Source organism: Bubalus bubalis, chromosome 9 (assembly GCF_019923935.1).
Source record: "Bubalus bubalis isolate 160015118507 breed Murrah chromosome 9, NDDB_SH_1, whole genome shotgun sequence".
Classification (NCBI taxonomy): Eukaryota; Metazoa; Chordata; class Mammalia; order Artiodactyla; family Bovidae; genus Bubalus; species Bubalus bubalis.
The window spans coordinates 83,872,021-83,886,190 of record NC_059165.1 but is presented as its reverse complement, the minus strand read 5'-3'; the positions used below and the strand labels follow the sequence as shown (position 1 = coordinate 83,886,190).

The window sequence follows — 14,170 nt, the reverse complement described above, 5'->3', positions numbered from 1 at the left end:
CAGATCTCAAATCTCGGTGCTCAGGAGTGTAAAATGAGAATGGTGTACATAACTTCCTGTATACCTTCCTGGGATGTAAGTTGGCACCGTGTATCAGGAGCTGTAATATTCATACCCTTTGCCCCTGACCTAAGTAGATAATCAAGAGGTAGGTAATCAGCATCTAATATATGCAACACTAGAGAAGTTGTTAAACAAAAGTTGGCTTGTATCATGGTGATGGGATGCTATATTGTGATGTTTAAAAAATACAGCTCTTAATAATTTAGAGAAAAACTGAATTGATAGGCTTTTATTAAGAAAATAAAGCAAAATTGATTATTATGATCTCAACTGAATATAGATGTATAGGAAAGAGATTGGAAGGCACTGTATCAAATTATGAGGAGAGATTTCATGGTAACTTGTGCCATGCCTTTGGCTTATTTGATTCTTTTTTGCCTTTTTTTTTTCCCCCCAAATAATTTTCTACAATGAGCACATAATTTTTAAACTCTTTTATTGTGGTAATGTGTGTGTGTGTGTGTGTGTATATATATATAATAACAAAACTTAACATTTGGTTTATATATATATATTTTTTTTTAACTGTACAATTCAGTTGCATTAAGTACATTTGCACTTACATTGTTGTGAAACTGTCACCATCATCCATTTCCAGAACTTTTTTTGTCTTCCCAACTCTCTACCCATTAAAAACCAATTTCCCATTTCTTCCTTCTCCTAGCCCTTGGGAACAAGCATTCTGTTTTCTGTCTCAGACTTGACTATTCTAAGAGCCTCCTCTTACAAGTAGAATCATACAGTAGATGTCTTTCTGTGTCTCAGTTATTTCGCTTAGCTTAGTATCTTCACGGTTTATCCATGTTGTAGCATGTGTCAGAACTTCCTTTTTAAGACTGAGTAACACTCCATTGTATGGATATACCACTGTTTATCTATCTGTGCATTTGTCTGTAGATACTTGGGTTGATTCTACCTCTTAGCTATTGTGAAAAATGCTGTTGCAAATACTACTTAGGCCCCTGTTTACTTCTTATGGTTAAGTACCCAGAGGTGGAATTGTTAGATCTTATGGTAGTACTGTGTTTAACTTCTTGGGAAATTGTCATATAATTTTCCTCGGTGACTGTACCATTTTACACTAACTGGAGTTTAAGGGGATATAATTTCAAGCTTAGAGAAATTCCAAGACTAACACAAAGAATCCCTTATACTCTTTAATAAGTTTTACCAGTCACTTGCCCCATTTTTAAAATCACTTTCTCTTCAGCAGCACACACACACATACACACACAAAAACACATACATATTGTGAGAGTATATTGTTTTTGAACCTTTTGAGAAAGTTGAAGACATTGTATTCCTTTAAATATGTTTGTGTATTTCCTAAGAACAAGGACTTTCTGTCATATAACCATCATACAGTTATTAAAATCAGTCATCTTGACATTAGTGCAATGCTCATTCTTTTTTCTTTTCCTTAAGGTACAACTGATTTATGCTCATGCTATATTTTAAATCTGAAAGTAAAGCAAATGGGATAGGCTGTGGTTTGCAGGTGTGTGCAATAAACTGAAATAGGCATTAATTTGTGTTTATATATTTCTAAAGGGAGAAGTTTATTAGAACTTGGAGGAAACAATGCCATTATAGGTAAGGCTGCCTTTTTTGTTTGTTTGTTTTCTGGTTGACATAGCTTTAGTAGTCGTCCTGAATGTGTAGAACTCGTGTGAGAACTCATCTGTTGTGTGTTGTTTGAGATCTAACTCCCGTGCGTGGGAACTTTTCCTTATGAGACAGAGCACAGTGTGTTCATGTTTGGAAAATGTTCCCTGGGGCTTAGAACCTGTGTGTGAGACTTTCTAATGTGGCGTGTTTCTTGTTCTCCTATTTTTTTTTTTTAACTGGCCACATGTTTCTCTAGAATAAATAAGTCACTCTTATATGATCTGCTTCCAGAAATACTAGTTTGTCATCAGGGGAATGTTGAGTGCTTTCACATTGGGAAGCAACACTTCCTTAAGGTCTTTTATCACTTAGCTATAGTCTTAGAGATTATTTAATTCTCTTTTTCACTTGTTTGACACAAAAGGAAATAGTCCACCAGCATAACTTCTGGATAATATAATGAATATCAGTTGGTTGAGACTTCATAGAATCATGAATTTTATGATAAAAAGACTTCCTAATTGTACATTGCTGTCATTATTGTGTTCAGTACTTTTGTGTTTGTGGGGGACACCAGAAATAGAAAAAGTGTATGATGAAGGATTTGTTCTGGATGAATGTCTAATCTTGTAAAAGAGAGCTGATTAAAAAATACAGTTAGCATTTATTGATCACTAGGCATTTGACAAGTACTGTGATAACCTGTTTCATATGCCATATGTCATTTAATCCCCACAGTAGTCCCATGAGGCAGATACCTTTATTAATCTCATTTGAAGGTTACACTGAGGCTTAAAATGATATGTGCCTAAAGTGACCGAGTCAGCATTTGTATCCTGGCAATCAGACGCCAGAGCACAGCTCTCTTTCTAAAACTCCTTCCTATCGTCCATTAGTACCCCAGATAATAGTATTCCATTTTATGGGTGAGGAAACTGAGGCTTGAAAAGGTAAAAATAACACAACTAAAAAGGGATGGGGATGGATAAGAACTTTGGTCTGTTTGGTTGTTACAAACTACCTTCTTAACCATCACATTAGTCTGAGAATGCTATTAGACTGGGCAGGGGAAAATTGAGGATGTAAAAGGCAATTGGGACTGTAAGTTTATGGAAGGAGTGGAAAGGAAAGAGTTATAAGTAATACAGTGTATCACTGGAAGGGTTAATCTTGTAAAGACAATGCTCGTTTTTTCTTCAGAGGGCAGAAGAGTAGGAGGAAGGAATATAGACAAAAGGGGAGAGGAATCTGGAGGTGATTTTGCGTTGATCTCTTCAGAGTTGCAGAGGAAGCAGGAAAGGGCTTATCCAAGATTTTTTGCAAGTGCAGGGTAAGGTCATCTGGTGAGGGAGTAAAGGGCACGAGGGATTTGAGAGATTTTAAAAAACTTCTATAGAGGGGGGAATAAGTGGCATTTAAGGGAACAGACTGATGCAGGTGAGGGTGTAGATATTGTTAGAGAGCTTGGTTTGATGTTGGTAATAAATCAGAAGGGTCCCAATGGGCTCTCTATGGCCCATGGAAGCTGCCATTGTAATCGGCTGTGGGGTTGAGGGTGGAGGCAAGTAAAACTGACAAAGACAACCGTGTCTTATAGAAGAGATCATGTGCGAGTGCAGACAAGGCTTAGTCAGCACCAGGAACTCCCGAGAGGTGAAAGATAAAACAGGTCGGAAGAGGATGAACTCATCGCTCTATTCTCGTATCATTTTCCCTGGGAGAGAAGTTGCCTCTGCAGTGAGAACCTGCTCATCTTAGAGAAATAGTTCTGATGTTCTCTTCCTGTGCTTTCTAAAGGCATCATCTTACACCACTTAGTGTCAAGGACCTTGTCTGCCTACTTCACGACACTAATGGGTGTGTTTTGTTTCCCTAAGCTTTTGAGGACGCGGACCTCAGCTTAGTCGTCCCCTCAGCTCTCTTTGCAGCCGTGGGGACAGCCGGCCAGAGGTGCACCACCGCGAGGCGCCTGGTGAGTGTCTGCGTGGGCATGTGAGGGTGTCCCGCTTTTCCATTGCCATTTTTTAACACACTGTACCATTCAGGCAGTGTGATAGAAGCGCTGCTAGAAACCTGCGGTTTCTGAACATGGTTGATGCTCCTGCTCTGTTCTGTGCTCATGGCACATTGTGCTGGTCAGCGGGGGTCCCTGCCTCAGCTCTGCCCCAAGCTGGATGTGGTCCAGCCCTCCCTGGAGTTGGACTTGGGATAGACCTGCTTTCAATCCTGCACCTAGCAATGTGGACAGAGTCCCATGTCACTTGGAGAATAAAACAACCTTAACACCCTATGGGCTTGCAAAGAGTTGGACACGACTTAGAGCCTGAACAATAACAACAAAACATTTGAAAAATTCAAAACTGTTTGCTAAAAGATAGACAATTTTGGCTTTTTTATAAAGACATTTTAAATAGTAAAATATTTTAAAAATTAAAACAATTTTGGCCTGTAAGTCAAGTCTTGGATTTGACTTGATGTGACATAATTCTCTGGAAAGTAAATGTATGTGTATTCTCTCTTTAGAAATGTCTAAGTCTGTACACATAGTGTATAGAGCACATAAATATTAAGTGAATATGATGAGAGTGGTTTCCCTTCAGTATTTGGGGCTTGGGAAGTTTAATATCTACCCTTAGTTTTGGGCTGGATTTTAAAATGTTTTTTTATGGGATACAGCCTTGATTTTCATGACTCATGCTACTGAAAACTTGTGCCAAACAAGTTTTGATTAGGCAGAAAATTTTTAAAAAGGCTACATTTGCCTTTTTAAAAATAATTATTGTTGATTTTTCTTCCTGTCATTAAAAAAAAAATCGAATTATGGAGGAATTCAGTTCAGTTCAGTTCAGTCGCTCAGTCGTGTCCAACTCTTTGCCGCTCCATGAATTGCAGCACGCCAGGCCTCCCTGTCCCTCACCAACTCCCAGAGTTCACCCAAACGCATGTGCATCGAGTCAGTGATGCCATCCAGCCGTGTCATCCTCTGTCGTCCCCTTCTCCTCCTGCCCCCAATCCCTCCCAGCATCAAGGTCTTTTCCAATGAGCCAACTCTTCTGAGGTGGCCATAGCTTTGAGTTTTTCCTCTCGGCCACAATGAATGTGAACAAATTCTTTATAAGATTAGCATAATCTAAATTAGTTTTAGAATAAGATAATAGGGAAATTAAGTCTTTACTTTTGCCATGACTTCTCATTTTCACTTTTCCTATATTGTACAGTGAATGAATATCAATCTTTTCTTTGTTTTTGCATTATTCAGTTGAAGTTCTCAAAAACATTTAATAAGCTACAATTTTCATAAAGTATTTATAATTTATTAAATTTGTTCACCTTAAGCATTTATTACATTAAAGCTTAGAAGGAAACAGTCATACTCCAAAATATTATAGTCTTAATTACATGGCAAACTATGAAATGATGTAAATGTCAAGTATTTTTTTATTTGGTTAACTTTTGTTTTTCTATTGTGTCCTGGAGCAAATATGCATAGCTATGCTTTCTATTAAGTGTCAAATATTAAAGGATACTATTTGGGTCAAATATCAAAGGATACTATTGTATCCTTTCTATTAAGTGTCAAATATTAATGGATACTATTTGGGTCATAACCCAAATCAATTTCTATAGGGACAGTAGTAGTCTTTAGAAAAATCCACTCCAGTACTACACACCTCTGTATGATTTATCATTGGCCCTCTGTATTCAAAATCTTCTGTTTCAACCAACTGTGAACCATGTAGTCCTGAAGCATTTATTCTAGAAAAATATTTTTATACAGGGGGACTTGAGCAGTTCAAACCCATGTTGTTCCAGGGTCATCTGTATAAATCAGTACTATTAAGAAAAGTTGGGAGAACTTCCCTGGTGGTCCAGTGGTTAAGACTATGAGCTTCCAAGGCAGGGGGCCCAGGTTCGATCCCTGGTTGGGGAACTAGATCCCACATGCTGCAACTAAGACCTAGCCCAGCCAAATAAATAGGTAAACCTTTAAAAAAAAAAAAAGAAAAAGAAAAATTGGAAGAATTCCCTGGCAGTCTAGTGGTTAGGGCTCTGAGATTTCACTGCTGAAGACATGGGTTCAATCCCTGGCCAGGGAACTAAGATCCCACAGCTTCACAGTGTGGCCAAAAAAAAAAAAAATGCTGCAGGAAAAAAAGAAAATTGTACATTGTTAGCAATTTTGTGCATTTATATGTACTATTAATAGTGCATTTATATTTCCTAATCCCTTGAATGTTTCTTCATTTAGTTCTTACATGAAAGCATCCACGATGAAGTTGTCAATAGACTTAAAAAGGCCTACGCACAGATCCGTGTTGGGAACCCCTGGGACTGTGAGTATCTGGTTGAGTTCAGAGATTTTCTTTTTAACTGCTGATGTTATAAGAGTTTCTGATTTTCTACATATATATTTTCCCTTTCCGAGAGGCCCAAGGGACTCTGAAGCAGGTTATTATTGGGCAGTTGGAGTGACAAGTCTGCTCCGAGTTAGGATCTGAGTGTTTCTTGTGAGCTAGTGCATGAGCTTGGGAAATGATCTTGAGGTGGGGAGAGTTAGAGGAGCTGCTCCTTCTCTGTTTCCCTCTTTGGAGTTACCACCATCTTCCCTCAGGCAAGGTGGCGAGAGGCACCTACCTGACTTCTCTGCTTCCATTTCTGCCTTCCAGCATAACCAAAGCAGATTTTAAAATGTAATCAGATAATTCACTCTCTTGCTTAACACATTCATTGCTTTTGGACTAAAACTTCGATGCCTTTGGAGCCCCATTTTAGCAAGTTTATAGTCTTGCGTGGTCTGACCTCATCGCCTCCCCCGACCCCCTGTGCGCCCTTAACTTGTTCACGACTGCTGGGCCTATGAAGTTCTTAGAGAATAGTCACCCTGTAATGAAGAAGCAGAGCCTATATTTTGACTGCAGTGCTCTGATGAATTGATAGCTCTTTGCCTAGATTTGACCCTCCATGTTTCTCTATAGAAAGCTTATGAGGACTCACTCACTCACACCTGCTATTTTGCAAGTCTTCTGTGGCTGCTTTTGCACTGCATTGGTGGAGTTGAGTGGTCATGGCAGAGACCACGTGTCACACCAAGCATTAAATAGTTACTGTCTGGCTCTTGGCAGAGAAAGATTGCTGAAACCTCCTGCTCTAAACCAAAGTGATACATGAAGGGATTGGTCTGCTCATTGGAATAGCTGTTAGAATAATAAAATGATGCCTTTTAGGGTGAAATGAAGAGCATTCTTTTTTTCTCTTCAGCTAACGTTCTGTATGGGCCACTCCACACCAAACAGGCAGTAAGCATGTTTCTTGGAGCAGTGGAAGAAGCAAAGAAAGAAGGTGGCACCGTTGTCTATGGTGGCAAGGTAAGGACCACTTGAGATCAGGACTTTGTTTTCCTTTTGCGCACAAGTAGGCTCTGGGTAAATTGATGAAATGTGCCTGACTGCTGGCTTTCTTTCCTGCATTCCTTTTGTAACAGGGGAGTAAGTACATATTTTAAAGAATGACAGTGTAACATGCATGGAACATTTCTGAAAAGACACAACTCAGAGCCAAGGTTATCTTTGAATTGAGTGCCTGGCAATTTGTATGGAAGGAAGATGAAGACCTCTTTTTCATGGTACAGGGGAAGACTGTATTCAGTACAGTTTAAATCTGCATTTAGTCATGATTTTTAAGTCATTTAAGGCAGAGAATCAAAAAATACACACTACAAGCACTTTAATTTGACACATATTACTGTTGTCAGTGGAAAATTAATTAGTTGGTTTAAGAAAGAAATGGAAAATTTTATTTGAGCCAAGTTGAGGATTATAAACCAGGAACAGCATCTTGGAACGTTTCGAGAACCATTCTGCCTGTTAGAAGTCAAGGCAGTTATAAAAGTATTTTAGACAGAGGGCTGTATATTAAATGAGAGTTTACACAGTCTAGAGAAATGTCATCGTGGCTCCTTACAAGATAATGAAGGAGTGTTACATTTTAGGAATTGTATTATTGGTGCTTGGAGAATGTTTGCTCTTTATGGTTGAGCAGGTGTTTCTGCTTATGGGGAGGTTTGGTTGATGCATAATACAGATACACAATGCACAGTAGAGGGGAGAGAGGAGGCCATAGGGCAGAGAAAGCTTTTGATGGTTAAATTTTTCTTGTCTTGCTGTAAAATATGAATTTCATTTCACACTCTATTTGTTTGATTCTTGAGATGTAGATCCAAGGCATTTTCTTCATGTACGATAGAAATTTGTCTTCATCCTTGAATAAGCTATAAGTATCATTTATTATCTACAATGTATTTTCAGTTCTTTAAAAATCACAGTGAACTGAGTCTCTTGCAAAGCTCTCTGAGAGCAGAATCCTTCTCTTAACATTGACACACCTACATTTCACCTGATAGACATGTGTATACATATTTGTATTTTTGTTACTTATTTACCTTGAGTTTGTTTTTTTTTTAAGCATATAACTTAGTCTTTTTAGAAGTAACTTTTCCCCCCCTTGGGTAATATTTGCTTAAGTTACATAATGCAATATAGGATTACAGTAACAAATACAGCGGCTGCATACAGAACTGGGGGTGAATACAGATGACTGTTGGTAAACATACAGCTCAGAACGGTGAGAACAGAATTGTACAGGCACACCGGAGAACTGACCACTGGCTAAGCAGCTTGCTGCCGGCATCAGAGTATTTTATAGAAGTTAACGTGGAGATGAACTAGTGATTTTGTTATGTGGAGCTTAGTTAGGAGCGTGTCTACAGTATGCCCTTTTGGAGCTTCAGGTTTCTTTGTTCCTGTGTGTCAGTTTGCTAGGGCTGACATAACAAAGCATGACAGACTGGGTGGCTTAAGCAACACGTTTATTGTCTCACAGTTCTGGAGGCTGAATCCAAAATCAAGGTGCTGGCAAGTTTGGTTCTTCCTGATGAGGCCTCCGGATTGCAGGTGGCCACCTTCTCTCAGTGTCTTCACATGGTCTGCCTGGAGAGAGGAGGTCCTTGGTGTCTCTTCTTATGAGCAATTAGTTCTATCTAAGGGCCTCGCCCACATGACCGCATTTAACTTTGCCTCCTTGAAGGTCCTGTCTTCAAATTTAGTCACAGTGGAGAAGGTGAGGTTTAAGGCTTCAACATAAGAATTGGGGAAGCGGTAGAGGGTGGGGTACGTTGTAACAGGATGGATATAGATTACCTCTTTAAAAATTATGTGGAGTTAAAAATAGCCACCTGTAGCTGGGTTTATTCACTGTAACTTGGTCATGATGCATAGCCTGGCTCTCTGTCCTTGACCCTTTTTTCTTTTCTTTTTCTGACCTACTAAGTTAGAACCAATAGGTGGCAGAGAAATTTTCATTCATGATGGGAAGTTATTTTGGAGAAATAATTCACTTATAAATGATATTTATTTTTTTTCCCAAAAGTATAGGCATGGAACTTCTCTGGCAGTCCACTGGTTAAGACTTTGCATTCCAATGCAGGGAGTGTGGGTTCGATCCTTGGTTGGGGAACTGAGAATCCCACATGCCCCACTGAAAAAACCAAAACAGAACAGAAGCAATAATGTGACAGATTCAATAAAGACTTTAAAAATGGTCCATATAAAAAAAACAAAAACAAAACACAAAAAAACCTTAAAGTATAGGCAAAGATGGTATCTGCTGAACCGAAGAACCGAAAACAAATGTTTTTGGTTTTATTTCTGTTCTCTGCTGCAGGTTATGGATCGCCCTGGAAATTACGTAGAACCGACGATCGTGACTGGTCTTGACCATGACGCATCCATTGTACACACAGAGACTTTTGCCCCAATTCTTTATGTCTTTAAATTCAAGGTAAAATGTGGATTCCTTCTCTCTTTTCTCTAGTTTAATGTTGAAACAAATGAGAAGACCAGGAGAAAATAAAGGCATATTAAATTTCACTCAGTTAGCCTTTTGGGGAGGTTTTATAAAATGACTCTGATTAGTGGAGATTTGAAAGTTAAGGACAAAATATGATGATCCGAACACTTGAAACAATAAAGCATGTTAAGCTAGATGCCAGGGGAATTGAGACAAGCCAAGGGCCAATGTTGAAATTAATGGAGAATGTGACCCACATTGTCTGTATCTCCTGATTCTGAGCTGTGTATGCTACGCAATCATCTTGTGCACAAAAGGGACCAGGTAGTTTGATAGTCTGAGTGTTCAATATCAATGGACAAAATGAGAAGCTATAAGCATACAGTTACAACCTGTATCAGAGGACAGGCTGCAGAGGCTTCAGCAGACATAGGTATCTAGAGGGTCTCCTTCCTGACGTGCAGCAGGCCCTACTCTGCCAGCAGAAGCTTAGAGATTGAATCGAAGCTTGGCTACTATGATTAACAGTTAAAGGGTAATGAGACATGCCTTGTTGCAATTATGTGATTGCGTGAATTAAAATCGTGCTTTAAATTGTCTATTGTTATTTCACATAATGTGACTATAAATTATAGTTTCATGTTTTGTCATGTGTCTACATGTTTGAGTTCCTGAGCATATCATTTAGCCCCTCTTGCCTAATCTGTAAATTTGGGATAACATTGAGCCTATGTCATTGGCTGAGAATTAAATATATAAATGTATGTTCAATGCCCGGGTCAGTGTGTTTATGCTGCATGTAGTAAGAGCTTAGTAAATCATAGGTCTTATATGTAGTGGCATGAACGGAAGAATGTACTTGTGTGTGTGTGTATGTGTGTGTGTTTTATATTTATTTGGCTGTGCTGGGTCTTCATATGGAAACTCTTAGTTGCAGCATATGGGATGTAGTTCCCTGATGAGGGATGGAACCCAGATCCCCAGTGTTGGGAACACTTGAGTCTTAGCCGCTGGACAGCCAAGCAAGCCCCCTTATATGTTTTTCTCAAAGTTCATTTGAGGGGAAGATCCCACAAAGCACTGTATTAGGAAGATGTTGACTCCTTAGTTCCCCTACGATTACACTGGTAAATTTTATGGAATGAGTTTACCATTAGTGGTTGGACCTGACACTGTATCATCTAACAGCTTTCAATGTCTGTCCTTTTAGAATGAAGATGAGGTCTTTGCATGGAACAATGAAGTCAAACAGGGACTTTCAAGTAGCATCTTTACCAAGGATATGGGCAGAATCTTTCGCTGGCTTGGGTATAACTGTCTATTTTGAAAATGTATATAAGTCTGATTTGTGTGGTGAATGGACTTTACAAAAAAGAAAATGACACCATCATAGGTGAAAATCTGTTTTTCAGCATTGAGAATCTTAGAAGTTTTGTTTGGCTTATTTATTTATTCATTTGTGTGTGTGTGTGTGTGTGTATATATATATATAATTTTTTTTTTTTAAACTTCCCTATATTTTGCTTTCACTGTGCCTCCCTTTTTATATACGCAGACCAAAAGGATCAGACTGTGGCATTGTAAACGTCAACATTCCGACGAGTGGGGCTGAGATTGGAGGTGCATTTGGTACGTGGAGAATCCTTTTTCTTTTACCATGTTGGACAACATGTGTGAAACATTGTCTGCCAGGAAAGCATAGAGACTGGGTACCCAAAGCTTTTATTGGGAGTTGGTCACGCAGGCATGCAAGGACTAACACGCCCCCAGATTTCAGACTCTCAGAAGGAAAACTGGTATTAAACATAAAACTGCATTGATTGCCCAGTGAGACCGTATGGGGAGCTGGTGAGCCTGTAAATTTCCAGATGCTAGCGGCATTGTAAACAGATCTGCTGTGTATTTTCTGCACAGATTGTAACTTTTCTCAGACTTTGAAGTTATGTATTACTTGTCTTCTGGTTTCCATTACTGTAGCTGAAAAGCCCAATCTACTTTGATTTCTGATCTTTCCCCTCACTTCAAAAGTTTGGGGTCTGTTACTTACGTCTGATGTTCTGAAATTCTTCAGTAATATGCCTCAGTAGAGGTCTTGGTAAAATTCTTGTTGCACAGTCAGTGGGCTAGTAATTGGCCTTAGCATTGGAACTCACAGATTTTAGTTGTGGAAAGTTTTTGATAGTTTTATTTTGTTTTGGTGGTGTTTTTTTCCCCTTTGATTTTTTTTTTTTTTTTCTGTTTTAATTTCTAGAACTCCTATTATTTGAATGTTATCTCTTGAAGAATTATCTAATTTTTTTTTCCCTTTATCTCATTAGTCTTTTTGAGAGATTTCTTCAAACTTTTCTTCTAATCCTTCTCTCAAGTTTTTTCTCCTCTGCTCTTACCAAAAAACAATATTAACTGTACTTTGATAGCATACTTTTAAATGTAGCCTTTCCTTGTTTTGTGGAATCATTATCTGTTTATAATATCTTTAAAAATATTAATATAACATTTAAGCATTTTATTATTATAAGATTAGTTTATGTATATTTTAGAAAATTATATAGAGATAAGTGTAAATGGGAAAATAAATTATATTTCCCTTGTCTAGAGGTTTCTACTCTTAACACCTTGGTCTAAGGTTTTTTTAAGGTTGCCTTCTGCTGCTTGATATTTCTATTTTTTGTTAATTCCTTTAACTTTATTTTCCACAGTAGTTCCCTTTTTTGTGTTTGTTTTGGTCTCTGTCTTTTATTTATTTGTTTGCAGAGGAGCTACTCTGGCCACAGGTAAGGTAACTGGTCAGGTAGCTCTGGTCCCCTGGTGTCTTTATTTCCATGATGCTGAGTAGGAGCCCACACAGGCGCTGCTCACGAGTCATGAGCTGTTTTGTGCACTTCTCTAGGAGGAGAGAAGCACACTGGCGGTGGCAGGGAGTCGGGCAGTGATGCCTGGAAGCAGTACATGAGAAGATCTACTTGGTAAGAGAAGGCTTTGGGGAAGCAGTTTGGCCTTACATCCTCTGGAACATGCTTTACACATTTCTGCTTTCTGCTCTGTGTTTGTGTAATTTCTCTTGATTTTGTGTTTCTAACATTCCACAGCTCTCGCCTCCCAGATCATCCACTTGGTACTGTTATTTTCCTAGCTGTCCTCAGCTAGTGCCCAGCGCCTGACTCTGAAACCAGTGCTTTCTGTCTAGCGACAGGACCGTAGCAAGACACTTGAGGTCATCCCGCAGGATAAAGCGGAAGAGGCTGTCCTTTGAGTTTTTTCCCTGGGTGTGGTTAACCTACCCCTGCAATCTTCCAGGGTAGAAGGACATGGAGATGGGCGGGCTGCCTGCAGGCTTGGCTAGTGAGTGGGGGAGATCCTGCTCTCTGGGAATAGCGAGCATGAACCTTGAAAGTAGAACAGCGCAAGGGTAGCCGGTGAGGGAACCTGTTGTTGGGAGATTTTGATTAGGACTTTTTACTTGTTTTCTATTTTCCCTCCCCTTTAAATAGAAATTGCTCCACCCAAGTGCAATAAGATGGTATGTGAGGTGAGGCCCGTGTGGTTTTAGGTGTTAAAGGAGCACGGGTGAGGAACCGGGACACTGTCTTGGTCTCATTTACTGTTTCTCCCTGGCTCTAGAACCTCAGAAGGAGCAGGTGGGGGGTTCTGTAGCAACTTCATGTAGGTCAGGAATTTTTTTCCCCCTCCAGCTTTACTGAGGTATATAATTGAGAAAATCGCAATATATTTAAAATGTATAACATGATGATTTACGTACGCATACATTGTGAAAAGATTCCCACGGTCAGGTTAGCACATCCTTAGCCTCACATCATTGTGTGTGTGTGCACGCACGTGCATGCATGCTTAAGATCTACTCTTAGCAAATTTTTGAATGTATGTCAGGAGTTTCTGAGGTGCTTTGGCTATGGCTTGTTTAGTCTCAGACATATGCATGCTCTTTGTCTGATTCCCTTTTGTTGAAGACAGTCTTGTTCCTTTTATTTGTCTTGTGTACTTGGGATCTAGGGGACCAAGCATGTATTAATAGCTGCAGCCTTTTTGGAACCCATTTAATGGGGACACTCTGTGTCAGGAGTAAAGCCAGATGGCTAAAAGGGAACCTTTTATTTTCCAAATTATTATAGTTCTTATCTTATCAAATGTGAATCCCTGTGTTTTTCCTGCTAATTCACTGCATGTTATTGAGAGACATAAAGAAGATGAAGTTATATTCTCCATATTCTTTACACCCTGAAAACTACGACTAACAGATATGCTGTGTCTTTTCAGACTTTTGTGTTTCTCCTTTTTTTTTTCTTTTATAAAACTGGATCTGTACTAACATTTTGTATACTAATTTTTTTCACCATCTTATAACTTGAACATTTGCCCTTGTTGACATATTGCAGATCGGCTACATTTTTTTCATGACATAAAATTTCCTCTATTACGTGTGTACTGTTCTTCATTTAATTTTGTTCATTTTTTAACCCCCCTTAGTACCATCAACTACAGTAAGGACCTTCCTCTGGCCCAAGGAATCAAGTTTCAGTAAAAAGTGCTTTAAATTGACATTTCAAGTCTTTCACGCATTGTTACAAGTCTTTTTTCTGAAGAAGACAAAGAAAACGAGTATTTGCTTTGAATAAATATATCGTTTTGAATATGA

The 14,170-nt window shown here is 38.9% G+C and overlaps 1 protein-coding gene across 2 annotated transcripts in view; it reads left to right on the top strand.

The window, feature by feature from the left end:
• The window catches only part of ALDH7A1 (aldehyde dehydrogenase 7 family member A1), a 34,897-nt gene extending 20,727 nt beyond the window's left edge, over window positions 1–14,170 (top strand). The window contains exons 10-18 of one of the 2 annotated variants that reach the window (XM_006056363.4): window positions 1,615–1,656; window positions 3,549–3,643; window positions 5,921–6,005; window positions 6,931–7,037; window positions 9,391–9,507; window positions 10,727–10,824; window positions 11,072–11,145; window positions 12,407–12,482; window positions 14,002–14,170. In XM_006056363.4, the coding sequence (XP_006056425.3) occupies window positions 1,615–1,656; window positions 3,549–3,643; window positions 5,921–6,005; window positions 6,931–7,037; window positions 9,391–9,507; window positions 10,727–10,824; window positions 11,072–11,145; window positions 12,407–12,482; window positions 14,002–14,056 (749 nt within the window). In that variant the 3' untranslated portion in view covers window positions 14,057–14,170. Of the gene's footprint in view, window positions 1–1,614; window positions 1,657–3,548; window positions 3,644–5,920; window positions 6,006–6,930; window positions 7,038–9,390; window positions 9,508–10,726; window positions 10,825–11,071; window positions 11,146–12,406; window positions 12,483–13,007 lie in introns of both variants that reach the window. The other variant, XM_044947836.2, reaches the window with a different exon arrangement.